The sequence below is a fragment of the Somniosus microcephalus genome, chromosome 2, assembly GCF_052327205.1.
Source record: "Somniosus microcephalus isolate GS21.2 chromosome 2, FLI_Smic_1.0, whole genome shotgun sequence".
Lineage (NCBI taxonomy): Eukaryota > Metazoa > Chordata > Chondrichthyes > Squaliformes > Somniosidae > Somniosus > Somniosus microcephalus.
The window spans coordinates 100,903,479-100,924,011 of NC_140988.1; the positions used below are offsets into that span (position 1 = coordinate 100,903,479).

At 45.3% G+C, this 20,533-nt stretch overlaps 1 protein-coding gene across 2 annotated transcripts in view; it reads right to left on the reverse strand.

Moving 5' to 3' along the window:
- The window catches only part of lrba (LPS-responsive vesicle trafficking, beach and anchor containing), a 991,104-nt gene that overhangs the window by 534,369 nt on the left and 436,202 nt on the right, over positions 1-20,533 (reverse strand). For both annotated transcript variants that reach the window (XM_086011652.1, XM_086011642.1), the window contains exon 36: positions 409-575. In XM_086011652.1, the coding sequence (XP_085867778.1) occupies positions 409-575 (167 nt within the window). The remainder of the gene's footprint in view (positions 1-408; positions 576-20,533) is intronic.

Genomic DNA, 20,533 nt, shown 5'->3' on the forward strand with positions numbered 1-20,533 from the left:
GCATGTTTGCATTGCGGAACACTTTCCTCTAAAAGTGAGCATTTAATATAAATGTAGTGTAACATTTTCTTTACATACAGGTAGCAGTCATTAGAATAGGGAAAATAGTAGTTTCATGCTAAGTGCTTAAGCATTTGTCCTTCCCTCAGAATTTCTGTACGGTTGCATCTTGTGTATTCTATGTAACCTTGAAGCAATATTTTAGCATGGTGAATTGAATAGCTACATCAAAAGTGTTGCAGTAAACCAAATATATTTATAATCTCCGTGGTTAAGGTTTTTGAGTGATGGCTTCTAATACTATATTTTATGTTTTTTAAGGTACACTCACTAAAGCCTATGCTCATGCAAATGCTTTGAGGGATCCCATCCTGAACCAAACTATAAGTATAAAACCAGTGGATTTACCTTGGTGAAGAGCTTCCCCAAGCACCATGCTTGTCTGTCAAAATGTTGATAATCTTCTGTATCAGCTGAGTGGATGTCACATGATCTCGGTACTTCGCTGCTCTTATTAGGTGATCACACATCTTTTCTTCTTCACGTCTTTCTGCTGAATACTGGGCACACAGAGACTATCAAGACAAAAAGGAATAATATTACATTTTTATTTATAATCTTATCACTGTTACAATCAGACACTTCAAGTCAAAAGGGCTGTAGGGAATGGGATCACATTGATAGCCTCGATCATCTTTCACACATTTACAACAACACTAGCATAACTCATATTAGCTGATGATAATCAGAAGAATTCTTATCACTATATTTTTCTGACAAAAGTGCTCATCTCCATCCTGTAGGACATGTCTAGTGCTGGTCTGTGTCAAGACAACCAACAGATTACCATCAGCTGTTAGTCCATAGAGGAAAGCAATACTTACATATTTCTCCCAAGGAATAACAATTGAATTTTTTAATGACTTGGTAAGTTATTAATCATTTACTGTTAAAAGTTAAGGTATTTTAAAATCACATGAAAATAATTTAACTTCATGATTACAATTAAATTACTCACTTTTATGGAAAAAGTCCCTTAATGATTTACAAATAGACAAAAATACATCCATTTAATGCATCCAGAATTAAAGCATAAATATTAAAGAATCACTATCCCTATTAACAAATGGCATTTTTTGAGGAGGTGGGACCAAGAGATTGACACTCTGTGATTGGCACAATCAGACAAGCAATGCATAATGAAACAAACACGTAAGCTTGTTTCTTGGACAAGTTTTTATATTGAGTTTGGCTTTAAACTTTTGGAGTGCTTGGAATAAAGCTGTTAATGTAAGAATTACCCAAAAATCCTTCTTTTGTACAATTTACAAAGGGATTTGTTACTGTGTACCAATAATCACAAACCACATAAATGTGCATCCTTTAAGATTTTAGGCATCAATGTTGCATTTCATAGAAATGCTGTATGGTTTCTTACATTTTCAGATGTTTAATATTTTACATATGCAATTTACATTACATATAGATTTTTACATTAAATATGCATTTTGACATAGGTTGCGTGTTAGAAAATGTGTTTATACTTCAAATCTTTTGCAATGCATTCACTCAGATGAAATTCTGTTAATCAGTCTTGCTAGTGTATAATTGAAAGGAGGACCAAAGCTGCAGATCATACGTTGTATAAAGATATGTTGGTCCCAATTTCACATTACAGCATCATTTTTACAAGTTTGAGAGATCTGGAAACTAAATTCATTTAATTACATTTTACCTTTTCTGAAGAACATGTATGTTTCAAGAACTGATCAATGTTTTTCAAGTACATATGCAGGCAGAAGTATATTCAAGAAATATGGTGAGGGGGGTGAAGGGAAAAAGAGAAATGCAGGTGGAATAAAGTGTACAGTAAATGTCTTATAAAATGCCCTATAATTTACAGTTGGAACCTCCTCCGCAATTTAACCATTAACTTTTCAAGTCTGACATATAATCCATAGATATAAATCATGTTAGCGGGTTACTCTTTCCCTTTTATCAATCTCTGTCTCTTTAAAGAACATTAAAGAGAAGTTTGACCTAAAACAAGTGATAAAAAGGAAATCAAACAGCACTTTGTAAATGACAGGATGGACTTGGATTGTGTTAAATGGTAAATCCAATGAGGAATCATGTAACTGTACCAGCAAAGCATTACAAATATGATGCTGTTCTATGTTAGTCAACTCATTTTCGACCCTGTTGACAGCTTCTACTGAACCTTGATCTTATGAAACAGTCCTGGCAAACAGCTTTGAAGTGTGTCAGCTACATCCTTTAATTTGGTTCTAATTTTCTCAAGTTTCAATGGTCCCAAAGGGTGTCATTTGAGAGAGAGAAAACTCAAACACAATGGGCAGTCTTACCACTGATGCAGATTCACATCAAATAAGCTGAACCAAAGCAAAAAGCAATTCAAATCAGCTTAAAGGATCTTTGGACTTGACCTCCCCCACCCCGCCTCAAATTTAAAGTTAGTTCTATTTAACAAGAAAGAAATGCCACAAGGGAATTCTTAAAACATCCAGAATAAGATACAGAAAAATTAAAGCTTAAGAGTATAATAGTGAACAAAAGTCACCCAAAGACAGTCTGACAGCCATGTTCAATTCTGAAGTGATGCCTCTGTCATCCCTTGCTTCAAAGTATTGATTTGCCTCAGCATGGAAAGAAGTGTAATCCGATGAAACAGATAGAGCAGTAAACCCATGATAATAGCTATCAAGGTTAACGTAGGTAGAATTCATCAAAAAAAAATTGTTTTCCTGGTTTTAATGGACTACCTGTAATGTGAAACTGAGAGACTTCGAAAAAAATTGCATAAAATCTGAATTTATAAATTTCTCTCATCTAATTTAAAAGCTGAAAAAACAATGGCCTTGATATTGTACTTCAGAGGGGGAAAAAATAAAATGAGCAATAAAGGAATTAAACACTTGAATTTCACCTATGTAATACACTAAAGAAAATAAACAAAGTACTGGAGGAACACTGGAAAAAGTAAATGTACCCATAAATTGGAAAGATAAAAACACATCTTCTCCATGCTCTACTCTTTACCTGTAATTACCTCTTACCGTCCCAATTTCAACCACCCTTTGTTTCCTACTTCAGGCAAGATGGATGGGGCAGCTTGAACTGTAAAGGAATCACCCTGGATCACACACTGGTGTCATCAATGCAACTCCATAATCAGTTTGACAGGAAATGTCTCTCTCCAGGGTACAAACATTTCTCCCTGCAGAAACATTCTGCGAATTATTGACCAATAAACTTTCCAACAGGAATATCAATATTCAACGCAACTTTTCCTCACATTTCACCTCTGGAGATATGGTTGGAAGTCCATCATTCTCCTACTACAATTACTAAAAAGCCATTTCGTTTTTTTTCTCCACCCACTGCTCACAAACAAATAGAAGCCAGATTACGAAACTAGAATCATTTCAAACACTGTACCTCGAGAAGTTAAGCATCTTTCCCGTACCTTGAGTGCCATTTCCATTAACCTGTAAAACCGTCATGCAATAAAATGTGGATTTTGGTATTTAACATACAACACTTAATTTCCAGATTTATCCAAGATCTTCCTCAAGGATATGTTCAACACCAAAAATATTCAGCCAGTGGTCTGACCTGATGAAGTATGAAAGTTAAAAAAAAACTTAACATGAGTATTTTATATGTAGCTTGATATGAGTTACAATCAAATTACTTAATAGTATCAGACCCAATGTCCCCTAGAATTCATTTAATATGACTTCAATATTCCAACCTAATCATTTATGTGTCAGCTTGACTCGGTTCGAAGCATTCTCGCCTCCAAATCAGAAGATTGTAGGGTCAAGCACCAACCTAGGTTGACACACAAGTGCAATGAGGGAAGGTATCATCCTTCAGATGAGACACTAAACAGGGGCCCCACCTAATTGTCCTGATAGTTCTAGTTCCTCTGCATTATCAGACTACATGTCCAACATTCAGTCTTCGAAAAGCTGGAATATCCTCTAATTAAATGCTGGGAAACTGAAGGCACCATCTTTGGCCCCTACCACAAACTCAATACCCTTGCAACCGATTCCAGCCACGGCCACCGTCACTGTCTCAGGTTGAATCCGACTGTTTGCAACCTTGGCATCCTATTCAACCACAAGCTGAGCTTTCAACCCCTTATCCTCTCCATTACAAATACCGCCTGCTTCAGTCTCATTAACATTCGCCACCTCTGCTCCTACCTTGGCCCATCTGCTGCCAAAGCCCTCGTCAATGATTTTGTCACCTCCAGACTCGACTATTCCAATGTTATCCTGGCTAACTTCCCTTTTTCCACCCTCTATCAGCTCATCCAAATCTCTGCTGCCCATATCCTATCCCACACCAAATCCCATTCACAACCTCTATCCTTGGTAATTGACAATGACTCGCAGACCCCCAATGTCTCAAATTTAAAAATTCTCCTCCTTATGCGTGTATCCCTTCATGGGCTCGCCACTCTGCATCTCTGTAACCTCCATCCCTACTCCCCTCCCCGAGAACTCAGCGTTCCACTGAATCGGGCCTTTTGTGCATCCCCCGCTCGCTTTGTCCCACTATTGATGGCTGTGCCTTCAACTGTTCAGGCCCGCACTCTGGAGCCTGTCCCTAACCCTCTCCACCTCCCTCTCCTCCTTTAAGACCCTCTTTAAAAACCAGCTCTTGGACCAAGGTTTTGGTCACCCCACCTAGTATTTCCTTCTTTGGCTTGGCATCCATTTTTATCTGATTACTACTCTGAAGTGCCTTGGGGCATCTTTACCATGTTAACGGTGCTATTTGAATACAACTTGTTGTTGTTCAGATGGATATTAAAGATTCCATGGCACTACTTGAAAAGATTTCTCACAATTAAACTGGTAAACCATCCTCCCTTAACCAAAACCACAAAAAAGTAATTCATCTCTTATGTATTGTGTGTTCTCCTCCCACCTGTGGTGGCGCTGTCACAGCAGATAAATGGTTGGGTGTTCTCTTGGTTAAGTTCAGTTCTCTTTGTTCGGAACTCTCCAGAACTTCCCCTTCCCTTCGAATAAAGCACTTCATGTTTGAATCTCTGAGTTCTGAGTTCTAATTGTGTCTAGGTAAAAAGGTACTGACACAACAAAGTGGCGACGAGGAGCGGATGATTCTGCGTACGTTACGGGTGCGGTGAGTAAACAGAAATTTAAATTTGAAACATGAGATGGCTACTATATTAGGAAACATCGGTGATTTTGATGAAAATGTGGAGCAATGGAGCGCTTATATGGAATGTTTTGACTATTTTGTCTTGGCGAATGCGGTGGCAAACGAAAAGGTCGTGCCTACCTTTTTGAGTGTACTGGGGCCGAAGACATTCAATTTACTTCGCAGCCTTGTGCAGCCAGATAAGCCAGGAACTAAAACATATAAGCAACTAGTGGAAATTCTTGGAGCACATTTTTCACCAAAACCTCTGTGAAACCTAAATCTCTCAGCAATAACCAAACGGAATCAAGAGGAGGGGGAATCAGTGACGATGTTTATTGCTGCTTTAAAAAGGTTGTCGGAACACTGCCAGTTCAAGGAGGTGCTGAATGACACCATTAGAGACAGACTTGTGTGTGGTCTGCAAAGTGCAGCCACACAGAATCACCTTCTTACGGAGGACAACCTTACTCTTGAAAAGGCCATTGAAGTTAGTGTCTCCATGGAGATGGCGGAAAAGGAGGCTCACCAGTTGAGTTCAACAGGGAGAGTTCACAAGGTGTCGTCTGAGCCTAAAGGTGCGCGGAACGGCACATGTTACCGTTGTGGGAAAACGGGCCATCACGCTAATGACTGCTGGTGTACGGAGCTGGAATGCTGAAATTGTGGCAAAAAGGGTCACATTGAACGCGCCTGTAGAGGTAAAAAAAAGAACAGAGCTGGGAAGCATGGAAGCAAAATGTCTGTATTTGGACAAGAGAGGAAAAAGTGTTCATTCAGTGCAGTATGATGGAACAAGCAAAACAGAGGGGAGCGACACCTCTAAGGAGGAAGAGGTGCACATACTGACGGTTGCAGGTGGTTCAAATGGCTACTGGGTGTCACCACTGGTGGAGGGACAATCAGTGCGGATGGAGGTGGACACAGGCGCGGCTGTGTCCCTTGTTTCAGACACTGTCTGCAACAAAATGCTAAAGCATCTTACCCTTCAGCCAACAAACATTGTGCTAAAGACGTATACCGGCGAACCTGTGGCCATGAGAGGCATCATTGAGGTGACAGTTAAATTGAATGGACAGACTGCAAAACTGCCACTATATGTGGTAAAGGGAAATTACCCATCGCTACGGGGACGTGCGTGGCTAGAGAAAATCACGCTGGACTGGCCTGCAGTCCGCATGATGTCAAAAGGGGAGTCAGGTCTGACTGCAGTGTTAAACAAACATGCAGAACTCTTCAATGGGGAACTTGGGAGCATGAAAAAGATCAGCGTGAGACTGGACATTAAACCTGACAGCAAGCCGAAGTTTCACAAAGCCCGACCTGTACCCTATGCAATTAGGCCAAAAGTTGAGGCTAACTTGGAGGCCTTAGTTGAGAATGGAGTCCTGGAGCCTGTGAGCGTGAGCAAATGGGGATTTTAAAGTGACTATTAGCCCGGTGCTGTCTGCGGAACAGTACCCTCTTCCCCTCATTGATGATCTTTTTACGGGCCTGGCCGGAGTGCAAAAGTTCAGCAAAATAGACTTATGCCAGGCTTATCTACAAATGCATGTCAATGACAAATCAAAGGAGCTGCTGACAATTGTGACAGACAAGGGGCTATACAGGTACAGCCGCCTTCCGTTTAGAATTACGTCGGCCCCTGCTCTATTCCAAAGCGCAATGGATCAGATTTTGAGTGGACTGCCAGGAGTCCAGTGCTACCTGGACGACATCCTTGTCACTGGGACAAATGAGGATCATCTTCTGAACTTGGATGCGACACTACAACGACTGAGAGTACGGACTCAGAGTTCGTAAAGACAAATATGAATTCTTTCAGTCTTCAGTTGAGTACCTGGGGCATGTGATTGACGCTACTGGCCTGCATAAGGCGCCGTCAAAGGTCAAGGCGATCGTGGAGGCCCCAGCACCCCAGAATGTGAGCCAGTTACGTTCATTTCTGGGGCTACTTAACTACTATGGGAAGTTTATTCCAGACTTAGCAACATTGCTGAAGCCGTTACATCAGTTGCTATGTCAAGGCAAAACATGGAAATGGACTGAACTGTGCAACGAAGCTTTCGCCCAAGCAAAGAAAGCATTGCTGAAATCGGAGGTCCTGACACACTTCGACCCAAAGCTACCCGTGCAGCTAGCATGTGATGCACCACCATATGGTGTGGGAGCAATCATATCCCACATCATGCCTTCGGGTGAAGAGAAACCTATCGCCTTCGCATCACGCACCTTGAACAAGGCCGAGAGTAACTATGCGCAGATCGAGCGCGAGGCCTTGGGAATCGTTTTTGGAATTCGAAAATTTCATCAGTACCTGTTTGGGAGAAGGTTCACACTCCTGACGGACCACCGTCCATTGACTTCAATCTTCGGGCCCCACACCGGAATTCCGTCTCTTGCTGCAAGCAGGATGCAAAGGTGGGCTTTACTGTTGTCAGGACACACATACGACATCAAATATCGCAAATCAGACTTGCACGGCAACGCAGACGGTCTCTCGAGGCTACCCTTGCCTGTTACTCCCCCAGAGCCTCGTCAGATAGACATCTTCAACTTTAGACAAGTGGAGGGAGCAGTTCAGGTCCGAAGGTACACCCGCAATGATCCAGTCCTGTCTGAGGTAATGGACGATGTCATTCGAGGGAGAGCTATAGGAGATTCTCCGAGTTTGAAACCTTACGTTTCAAAAAGAAATGAGCTCTCCGTCCAGGCAGGCTGTCTTCTTTGGGGACGCCGTGTCATCATTCCGCCACCTCTGAGGGAACCTATACTGCAACAACTTCATACAGGCCACAGTGGGATGGTTCGGATGAAGGAAATGGCAAGAAGCTACTTCTGGTGGCCAGGTCTCGATGGGAATATTGAGGAGAAAGCCAAAACATGTTCCCCATGTCAAAGGGTCCGGAATGTTCCACAGCTGGCAACCCTACACCCCTGGGATTGGCCTGCAGAAGTGTGGCAGCGAGTACATGTGGACTTCGCCGGTCCTTTCGAAGAGAAGATGTTTATGGTGGTTGTGGACGCTCGTAGCAAGTGGCCGGAGGTCGCTGTGATGAGGTCTACCACGGCAGAGAAAACAATTGAGAAACTTGGGGAGATGTTCAGCCGTTATGGCTCACCGGAACAACTCGTAAGTGACAACGGTCCACAATTTGTATCACAGGAGTTTGCAACCTTCCTGCATGTGAATGGTGTCCAACACATCAGGTCTGCGCCCTATCATCCCTCTACTAACGGCCAGGCAGAAAGGCTCGTGCAAACTTTGAAGCACGCCTTGAAGGCATCGCAAGGTCAGGGCTCAATCCACCAACGTCTGAACAGCTTCCTGTTGTCCTACAGGAACGAGCCGTATGCCACAACCAAAACTTCCCCTGCTTCGCTCATGATGAAGAGGCAGTTGCGGGCAAGTTTTGACTTACTCAAACCTCCAAGGGCAGAGCAGGTTGTCCATCGTCAACAACAAGCTCAAGTTGAAAAGAGAGAGAAAAGAGCCAAGGAGAGACGGTTTCATCCGGGAGAGCACGTCCTAGCTCGAAACTACAACACTGGACCGAAATGGGTTCCTGCTACGGTGATCGCGCAGACGGGCCCTGTGTCTTACACGGTTGAGACTGCTGAGGACGTCGTCTGGAGAAGACACACAGATCAACTGTTGCTAGGAGCAGAGACAGCCACAGAGGCTCCAACGGCTGGTTGGCCTGAACTGTTTCCGGATGATACCACAAACCAGCATCCTTTGCCACAGTGCTCTTCTCCAACACAGGAAGTCAAAGAGACTGTTCCACCTGTGCAAACTCCTGACTTTCGACTGACACAGGCACCTTCTCCATCTAGGCCTGTGTCAATGCCTACTGCTGTGGAAGCCAGCGATGACCGCCGGTATCCTGTCAGAGAGCGGCAGCCTCCAAGACGCTTGGATCTGTAGGCTTAGTGACTTACCCACAAGACTGGGGCAGAATAAACCCCAGGGTAAAATCAGGGTTTGAGGCAGTCTACCTCTACCCTAGGTTAGTTGAGTGCATTGAAAGTAACTTACCTGTTGAGGAATAATGTGGACCTTCCAGTTAAGAGGGGAGGAATATGTTATGTATTGTGTGTTCTCCTCCCACCTGTGGTGGCGCTGTCACAGCAGATAAATGGTTGGGTATTCTCTTGGTTAAGTTTAGCTCTCTTTGTTCAGAACGCTCCAGAACTTCCCTTTCCCTTCGAATAAAGCACTTCATGTTTGAATCTCTGAGTTCTGAGTTCTAATTGTGTCTAGGTAAAAAGGTACCGACACAACAATCTCAGTTATTTGCAGAATCGTATGTGCAAAATGGCTGTCCTGTTTGCCGAACATAACAGTCGCTGAATATAAAATTAGTTTGATTATGTTAAGTGCTCAGATTTTTCGGTCAAGCGTTATCATGCTATATAATCACAAGGCTTTCTTGTCTGATCTAAAGTTTATAAAATTTGTAACCAACTCTTCTTTTCATCATCACTCTCCATTCTGAACGATGACCCGTAATTTCCTGAAAAATTGCACCATACTAATACTGCATCCACGGCATATGCCAACATATGGTGCAAGTAACTTACACCACACCATAATTTTCTGGGACATTTGCGCGCACCACCATTTCCCTCGTAGAAACAGCTGAACGGTTAAATATCATAGCTCCGCCCCCATTAAAATCAGTGCCCATCGCCAATTTGTTGGATTATCGCCAGTTTGACTGCCAGGCCATCAACACCATTATTTTTAAGTCTAAGTGCAGCGGCATGATTTGTTGTTTATAAATTAAAAATTGCTCGCACGATTATCGCAAATCATTGCAGTAGCTTGCAAATACTGGTCTGCGGTTGGAAAACAGGCTCAACAAACCCGTGAGTCTCTGTACTCAAATTCATAACACTTTAACAATGTGGTCTAGATGGACTGATTCCAAAAGATTAAGGGGTAATCGAATTGAGGTGCTTATGATGATTAAAGGATTTGATAGGAGAGAAACTAGTTCCTCTGACAGGGGAGTCCAAAACAAAGGGACATAACCTTAAAATGAGAGCCAATTACATACGAGTGTTATTGTGTTTAAGAGGACTTGAGAGTGTCCAATGTATTGCCCTTTCCCAAAAGGGAGATAGAGCTAACCCAGGTAATTACAAACCTGTTAGCTAACATCTGCAATAGAGAAAATATTGGAATCTTCAAATAAAGATGTAATTATTAAATATCTAGATGAAGAGAAAATAATTAGAAGCAGCCACAGATTTCAGAAAGGAAGATTGTGCTTCTCAAACCAAATAGTATTCTTTGAGGGAGTGATAAATATGGTGCTTGGGGAAAATTCAGCACATGTGGTGCACATGAAAGCCTTTAACATGGTACTGTTAGAAACTAGGGGTGTCTAAAAATGTATATGGCTACATGAATAACACTGTTTTTAAATGGTAAGTTTTGTTTTCCTGGAAAGCTTGCATTAGAATTTGAGACAGTCTTTTTAATCAGTTAGATTAGGTGAAACATAAACATTCCACACGGGGGGGCCATAGGATGGCCCTGCCAGGCTAGTTACCTGTTGCTTGTAAGTTAGGGTTTTGACTTTGTTAATGTATCTTTAATTTAAGAAATCACAACACCAGGTTATAGTCCAAAAGCTTTATTTGAAATCACAAGCTTTCGGAGCGCTGCTCCGTCAGGTGAAGTGGAGAGATGCATAAAAACACAGCTTATATAGTCACAGAATAATGTCAGATGTTTACAGGTAATCTTTCTAACAGCCTGTGCTCAGGACACAGCAGACCAGCTACGAGACACCGCCAAACAGACGAGGCAATGGGACTACGCTGCCTACATGCACACCAAGAACAGGAAGCTTGAGAAACTCGGCATCACCAGCAGCAGCAACCAAGCCTCCCCCGGTACCACGGTTGAAACCACAGGGAAGTCCATCGTCAACCTGTCCGACCACACCCTTCAACCAGACGAAATTGAAGTTCTCAGCCGAGGGCTCAATTTCTGCCCCACCACCAAAATGGACCCCATCGGTCTCGCGGCAGACACAGAGGAATTCATCAGGAGAATGAGGCTCCGGGAATTCTTCCACAAATCCCAAGATGTCAGCAGCGAACCCAATGAGACAATCAATGATCCGGACCAGCAGACAGAGGGATCCGCAGTGCAGCAACCGAAGAAGAAAGAGTCAAATTGGACCCCTCCGGAGGGTCGCTGCCCTAAGCTTGACATGTATGCTCAAGCTGTCAGGAGATGCATCAACACCAAATTCATCAGCCGCACTCAAGACAGTCCAGAATGTCACCTGAGCACAACGCAACGCCATCCACGCTCTCAAGACCAACCGCAACATCGTCATCAAACCAGCAGACAAAGGAAGAGCCATCGTCATACAGAACTGAACAGACTATTGCAAAGAAGCATACCGACAACTGGACAACCAGGAACACTACAGACAGTTACCCGCAGATCCGACCAAAGAACACACCCGCCAACTCAACAGACTGATCCAGACCTTTGATCCAGACCTTCAAAGCATCCTACGCGCTCTCATCCCACGTACTCCCCGCGTGGGAGTCTTCTACTGCCTCCCAAAGATACACAAAGCCAACACACCCGGACGTCCTATCGTATCAGGCAACGGAACCCTGTGTGAGAACCTCTCTGGATACGTCGAGGGCATCCTGAAACCCATCGTACAGGGAACCCCCAGCTTCTGTCGTGACTTGAACCAAGAACACTCCTCGCCACGATGGACGTCTCGGCACTCTACACCAGTATCCCCCACGATGACGGGATCGCTGCGACAGCCTCAGTACTCAACACCAACAACAGCCAATCTCCAGACGCCATCCTACAACTCATCCGCTTCATCCTTGACCACAATGTCTTCAACTTCGACAACCAGTTCTTTACCCAAACGCACGGAACAGCCATGGGGACCAAATTTGCACCCCAATACGCCAACATCTTCATGCACAAGTTCGAGCAAGACTTCTTCGCTGCACAGGACCTCCAACCAACGCTATACACCAGATACATCAACGACATTTTCTTCCTATGGACCCACGGCGAAGAATCACTGAAAAGACTACACGATAACATCAACAAGTTCCATCCCACCATCAAACTCACCATGGACTACTCCTCAGAATCGGTTTCATTCTTGGGCACACGAATCTCCATCAAAGACGGACACCTCAGCAAGCCCACGGACAACCTCACGATGCTCCACTTCTCCAGCTTCCACCCTAACCACGTTAAAGAAGCCATCCCCTATGGACAAGCCCTGCGAATACACAGGATCTGCTCAGACGAGGAGGAACGCGATGGACACCTACAGACACTGAAAGACGCCCTCGTAAGAACGGGATATGACGCTCGACTCGTCGATCGACAGTTCCGATGGGCCACAGCGAAAAATCGCATAGACCTCCTCAGAAGACAAACACGGGACACAACCAACAGAGTACCCTTCGTCGTCCAGTACTTCCCCGGAGCGGAGAAACTACGCCATGTTCTTCGCAGCCTTCAACATGTCATCGATGACGACGAACACCTCGCTAAGGCCATCCCCACGCCTCCACTACTCGCCTTCAAACAGCCGCCTAACCTCAAACAGACCATCGTTCGCAGCAAATTACCCAGCTTTCAGGAGAACAGCGACCACGACACCACACAACCCTGCCACAGCAACCTCTGCAAGACATGCCAGATCATCAACACAGATACCATCATCACAAGTGAGGACACCACCCACCAGGTACATACTCATGTGCCTCGGCCAACGTTGTCTACCTCATACGTTGCAGGAAAGGATGCCCCGGAGCATGGTACATCGGCGAGACCATGCAGACACGGCGACCAAGGATGAACGGACACCGCGCAACAATCGCCAGGCAGGAGTGTTCCCTCCCAGTCGGGGAACACTTCAGCAGTCAAGGACATTCAGCCTCTGATCTTCGGGTAAGCATTCTCCAAGGCGGCCTTCGAGACACACGACAACGCAAAATCATCGAGCAGAAACTGATAGCCAAGTCCAAAGATGTGCGGGTTAGGTTGATTGACTATGATAAATTGACCCTTAGTGTTAGGGGGATTAAATACGTGGGGTTACAGGGATCGGGTGGGATATGTGTCGGTGCAGGCTCGATGGGCCGAAATGGCCTCTATCTGCATTGTGGGGTTTCTGTGATTTCTGTGAAGTTCCGCACCCATGAGGACGGCCTCAACCGAGATCTTGGGTTCATGTCACGCTACATGTAACCCCACCTACGTAGGGTCATCCAGACTCGAGTCGTCATTGGTTTGTTCTCTCCACACAGATGCGGCCGGACCTGCTGTGATTTCCAGCAAAAAAAAATTTTGTCTGTTTTTTTGTTTTTCATACAGACCCCAGCATCTGCAACATTTGACCCCTTGTGACCCCACCTCATTGTTCTTTGATGTAATGTTTTCCTGACTGACCTGTTTGGACACCATTTACACCTTTGATTGCTGTGATTATCTCTCTGCCGAGGTGTGATAAATGGCAGTTAGAAAGATTACCTGTAATCATCTGGCATTATTCTCTGACTATATAAGCTGTGTCTTTATGCATCTCTCCGCTTCACCTGACAAAGGAGCAGCGCTCCGAAAGCTTGTGATTTCAAATAAAGCTGTTGGACTATAACCTGGTGTTGTGGGATTTCTTACATTTGTCACCCCAGTCCAACACCGGCATCTCCACACCATATCTTTAATTTGGCCAGTAAAGGCCCAACCTATGTTTCTTCCATTATTACTAATAACCATATTATAATCTCCACAGATAGAATTTGGAGTTTTGTTTAGCAGAACTGCTTGTGAAGATAATTAAAAGTTAATTAGGAAGTTTTCAAAGCTGGATGATGGCAGGCTGACAAGGAGAGCACTGGAATAATCGAGTCTGAGGTGACATGGATACAGATTTCAGCATCAGGTGGGCTGAGATGGGTGATGCTACAGAGGTGGAAGTAGGCAATCTTTGTGACAGAGTGGATATGGGGTCAGAAGCTCAGCTCAAGACAAATAGGAAACTCAGATTCTAAATAGTCTGGCTCAAACCAAGACAGCAGCTGGGGAGGGGGTTGGAATCCATGGCAAGGGTACAAAGTTTGTGCCGGGGACCGAAGATGTTAGCTTTACTTAACTGGAGGAAATTGCTGCTCATCCAAGACAGGATGTTGGACAAGCAGTCTGATAACACAAACAGTGGAGTGGTTGAGACAAGTGTTAGGGAGGTAGAGCTGGGTGCCGTCAGCGTACATGTGGAAGCTGAACACATGTCTTGGAATGATGTCATTAAGGGGAGTGCATATAGATGAGGAAAAGGGCACCAAGGATAGATTCCTGTGCGAGTCTAAAAGTAACTGTGTGGGGCATCAGAAGAGAAGCCATTGCTTGAGATGCTCTTGCTATGATTGGACAGGTAAGAGTGGAAACATGCAATGGCAGGCCCACTGAGCTGGACAATGGAGGAAATGCTTTGGAGGATGATGGTGTGGTTAACCACATAAAAGGCTGCAGAGTAGTTCAGTAGATGAGGAAGTACAGCGCACCACGGTCACAGCCACAGAGGATATGATTTGTAACTTTGATTTGAGCTATTTCAGTGCTGTGGCAGGGATGGAAATGTGATTGGAGATTCAAACATAGTTTCAGGAAAGATGGGCATAGATTTGGGAGGTGACAACATATTCAAGATCTTTGGAACAGAAAGGGAGGTTGGAGACAGGACGGCAATTTGCAAGGACAAAGGGTCAAATATGCTTTTATTGAAGAAAAGGTGACGATAGTGGTTTTAATAGGGAGGGGGGACAGTAATCGAAGAGAATGAATCATTTACACGGTCGGCTGGGATAGGCACCAGGAAGAGAAGTTAGGTGGTCAGCAATTTCGTGGGATGGGTCAAAGAAGCAGGATGTGATGGTTAAGATGAGTTTGGAGAAGGCATGAGGGAAGATAGGAGAGAAACTGGAGAAAGACACAGGTTCAGGGCAGGGGGGGGGAGCCTGGGAGTGGAAGGAAGCAGCTGAATGGATAGTCTCAAGCTTAGTGGCAAAGAAGTTCATGAACTCCGCGCACCTGTTGGAGGTGGCGATATATCAAGTTCATAGAATCTTACACAACAGAAAGAGGCCATTCAACCTATCATGTCTGCTGGCTCTTTGAAAGAGCTATCCAATTTATCCCTACACTTTCCTTTCGATCACCTAGGCTTCCCTCTATCCATCTAACTATATTCCCTCAACGCAATGTGCCTTTATTTTCATAAAAAATCTGTTATGTGGTAGCTTATCAGCTTCTGAAAATCTATATTTACAATAAACACTGCATCTATGCTCTGTGATTTCCTTATAAAAATGTAATTAAATAAGCACAATCTGCTCTTTACAAATCTATGCTGATCATCTCTGATTAATCCACGCCAGACTTGTTCCTGAGATGGGGGGGATTCAATTCAATTCAATTTTATTTGTCAGACAGGAAACTTTGTGTTATCCGGAGGCTAAATGTCCGGCAATCTCGAGCCACCAGCAAAAATCAGGAGCCGTTATGTTAGTTTTTTTTTCTTCTCGTGGCTTTTTTTTCCAACAGTCAGGCTCTGCAAAGTCTCTCTGAAGCTGTTGCTAAGTGACAGAGACGCTTCCAAGGTACAGCCGACTGTTTAGAAGCTGTTAGTGTTTGTTGCCAGATATGGAGCTGAAAAGCTCCGTATGCTTCAACATTAACGCTGGTTTGTCCGGCAGTTTTGAGGGAATGGCAACAGCTCTTTTTTTTTATTCATTGATGAAATGTGGGCATCGCTGGCTAGGCCTGCATTTAGTGCCCATCCCTAATTGCCCTCGAGAAGATGGTGGTGAGCCGCCTTCTTGAACCGCTGCAGTCCATATGGTGTAGGTACAGCCACAATGCTGTTAGGAAGGGAGTTCCAGGATTTTGGCCCAGCGACAGTGAAGGAACGGCGATACAGGTCCAAGTCAGGATGGTGTGTGGCTTGGAGGGGAACTTGCAGGTGGTGATGTTCCCATGCGTCTGCTGCCCTTGTCCTTCTAAGTGGTAGAGGTCGCGGGTTTGGAAGGTGCTGTTGAAGGAGCTTTGGCGAGTTGCTGCAGTGCATCTTGTAGATGGTACACACTGCAGCCACAGTGCGCCGGTGGTGGAGGGAGTGAATGTTGAAGGTGGTGGATAGAGTGCCAATCAAGTGGGCTGCTTTATCCTGAATGGTGTCGAGCTTCTTGAGTGTTGTTGGAGCTGCACTCATCCAGGCAAGTGGAGAGTATTCCATCACACTCCTGACTTGTGCCTTGTAGATGGTGGAAAGGCTTTGGGGAGTCAGGAGGTGAGACACTCGCCGCAGAATTCCCAGCCTCTGGCCTGCTCTTGTAGCCACAATATTTATATGGCTGGTCCAGTTCAGTTTCTGATCAATAGTAACCCCCCAGGATGTTGATAGTGGGGGATTCAGCGATGGTAATGCCATTGAATGTCAAGGGGAGATGGTTAGAGTCTCGCTTGTTGGAGATGGTCATTGCCTGGCACTTCTGTGGTGCGAATGTTACTTGCCACTTGTCAGCCCAAGTCTGAATGTTGTCTAGGTGTTGCTGCATATCTGACGAGTGTCGAATGGTGCTGAACAGTGTGCAATCATCAGCGAACATCCCCACTTCTGACCTTATGATGGAGGGAAGGTCATTGATGAAACAGCTGAAGATGGTTGGGCCTAGGACACTGCCCTGAGGAACTCCTGCAGTGATGTCATGTGATTAAGATGAATGACCTCCAACAACCACAGCCAACTTCCTTTGTGCTAGGTATGATTCCAACCAATGGAGAGTTTTCCCCTTGATTCCATTGACTTCAGTTTTGCTAGGGCTCCTTGATGCCACACTCGATCAAATGCTGCCTTGATGTCAAGGGCAGTCACTCTCACCTCACCTTGAGTTCAGCTCTTTTGTCCATGTTTGGACCAAGGCTGTAATGAGGTCAGGAGCTGAGTGGCCCTGGCGGAACCCAAACTGGGCGTCAGTTAGCAGGTTATTGCTGAGTAAGTGCCGCTTGATAGCACTGTCGACGACACCTTCCATCACTTTGCTGATGATTGAGAGTAGACTGATGGAACGGTAATTGGCCGGGTCGGATTTGTCCTGCTTTTTGTAGACAGGACATATTTGGGCAATTTTCCACATTGCCGGGTAGATGCCAGTGTTGTAGCTGTACTGGAACAGCTTGGCTAGGGGCGCAGCTAGTTCTGGAGCACAAGTCTTCAGTACTATTGCCGGAATGTTGTCAGGGCCCATAGCCTTTGCAGTATCCAGTGTCTTCAGCCGTTTCTTGACATCACGTGGAGTGAACTGAATGGGCTGAAGGCTGGCATCTGTGATGCTGGGGACCTCAGGAGGAGGCCGAGATGGATCATCCACTCGGCACTTCTGGCTGAAGATAGTTGCAAATGCTTCAGCCTTGTCTTTTGCACTCACGTGCTGGGCTCCACCATCATTGAGGATGGGGATATTTTTGGTCCCGTCGGTGCCAGATCGCACAAAGTTTCCTGTATATGCAGCAAACGTGTGTACTGCACAATGAAATGTTGATTTTTACGAGTCCTCCCAACATTGGAATAAATATGGCATAGCAATGATAAAAATACTAATAGAAATACAGTAATAATAAATGAAAACAATAATAAATAATAATAAATTATTCGTTCATGAGTCTTATGGCCTGGGGGTAGAAGCTGTTTCGAAACCTGCTGGTACGAGACCATATGCTTCGGTATCTCTTACCGGACGGGAGCAGGGCGAAGAGGTTGTGGCCGGGGTGGCTCGCGTCTTTGATGATTCTCAGGGCCTTCCCCCGGCACCTCTCGGGGTAGATATCCTGCACGGCAGGTAATTTAATTCCTATAGTATGTTGTGCAACTTTCACCACCATCTGTAGAGCCTTGCGGTCTATGGTGGTGCAGTTACCATACCAGGTAGTGATGCAGCCGGACAGGATACTTTCGATGGTGCACCGGTAGAAGTTGGTGAGAATCTGGGGGGCCATTCCAAATTTCTTCAGTCTCCTGAGGAAAAACAGGTGTTGGCATGCCTTCTTGGTTACGACGTCGATGTGATGGGACCACGTTAAGTCCTCCGTGATGAATACACCCAGGAATTTGAAGCTGCTGACCCTCTCCACCTCAGCCCCTTCGATGTAGATTGGGGTGTGTCCCTCCCGCTGCCGCTTCCTGTAGTCCACGATCATCTCCTTTGTTTTGCTGATGTTAAGAGAGAGGTTGTTGTACTTGCACCATTCTGCTAGGGCCCATCTCGATGCCATCTGTGATCAGGCCTACAACTGTAGTGTCATCAGCAAACTTGATGATGGAGTTGAAGTTGTGCGTGGCCACGCAGTCGTGAGTAAACAGGGAGTACAGAAGGGGGCTGAGCACGCAACCCTGGGGAGCTCCCGTGTTCAGGATCAGTGTGGAGGAGGTGTTACTGCCTATTTTCAATACCTGGGGTCTGCCCGTCAGGAAGTCCAGGATCCAGTTGCATAGGGAGGTGTTAAGTCCTAGCTCACTGAGCTTGTTGACAAGCTTGGAGGGGATAATGGTATTGAATGCTGAACTATAATCAATGAACAACATTCTCACACAGGTGTTCCTCTTATCCAGGTGTGATAAGGCAGTGTGCAGTACAGTGGCGATGGCATCATCCCTAGATCTGTTTGGGCGGTAGGCAAATTGGAGTGGGTCCAGTGTGTCAGGTAGCAAGGAGTTGATGTGGGTTTTAGCCAGCCTCTCAAAGCACTTCATGATGACAGAAGTGAGTGCTATGGGGCGGTAGTCGTTTAAACAGGTTACTTTTGTTTTTTTGGGAACTGGAATAACCGACGTCATCTTGAAGCGGGTGGGGACTACAGACTGGTACAGTGAATGGTTGAATATATCCGTAAATACGGCTGCCAGCTGGTCAGCGCATGTTCTAAGGACACGCCCAGGGATTCCATCTGGACCGGGTGCTTTGTGGGTGTTCACTCTCTTAAAAGTCTTGCTCACGTCAGCCACGGAGATTGAGAAGACCCAGTCGTCCTGAGCCGCGGGCGCCCTTGTAACAGGCCAGTTGTTGTTGGCCTCAAACCGGGCGTAAAAAGTGTTGAACTCGTCCGGGAGAGAGGCATTGCTGGGCATGACACAGCTGGGTTTCCCTTTGTAGTCCTAATAGATTGTAGTCCACTCCACATCCTTCGTGAATCTGAGCTATGATAGTGTGACTCCACTTTGTCCGTGTATTGTCTTTTTGCATTTTTGATGGTTTTTCTGAGGTCGTACCTTGATTTCTTGTACTCTTCCATGTCCCCAGAGTTGAATGCGATGGACCGTGCTTTTAGCATAGCACGGATATCGCCATTTACCCATCGTTTCTGGTTGGGAAATGTTCGTACAACAATCCTCGGAACAACGTCGTCTATGCACTTGTTTATGAAACTAATGACTGAATCTGTATATGTGTTGATGTCATTGTCCGAGGCATTCCGGAACATATCCCAGTCAGCGGAATCAAAACAGTCTTGTAACATAGCGTCTGATTGATCCGACCAGTGTTGTAGAGATCTCATCACAGGCTTTTCCTGTTTCAGTTTCTGCCTATAGGTGGGTAGCAGCAGGATGGAGTCGTGATCTGATTTACCGAAGGGAGGGTGGGGGAGGGCCTTGTATCCATCCTGGAACGGAGTGTAAACGTGATCTAGTGTGTTCTTGGCTCGCATTGGGCAGGTGATATGCTGATGGTACTTAGGCAGTACTTTCTTCAGATTGGCTTTGTTGAAATCGCCAGCCACGATGAATGCAGCCTCTAGATGGGAAGTTTCAAGCCTGCTAATGGTCCCATACAGTTCGTTTAGTGCCCTATTTGCGTCGGCCTGTGGTGGAACATACACCGCTGTAATGATCACGGATGAGAACTCTCGAGAGAGGTAAATGGGTCAGCAATTGATCATCAGGTGTTCGAGGTCAGGTGAACAAGAAGATGCAAGTAGTTCCACGTCGGAACACCAGGAGTTGTTGATCATGAAGCATACTCCACCCCCTCTATTCTTCCCCGAGTCCTTTGTTCGGTCTAGCCGGTAAATGTTGAATCCCTCTGGTTGAATGGTTGAAGCCGGTATCGATGGATCAAGCCAAGTCTCAGTGAAAATCAAGACGTTGCAGTTCTTAATGTCTCGCTGGAAGGTGAGCCTCCCCGAGTTCGTCCAGCTTATTGTCCAGTGACTGCACATTTGCCAGGAGAATACTCGGAAGGGGGGGGGGGCGGTGTTCACTTC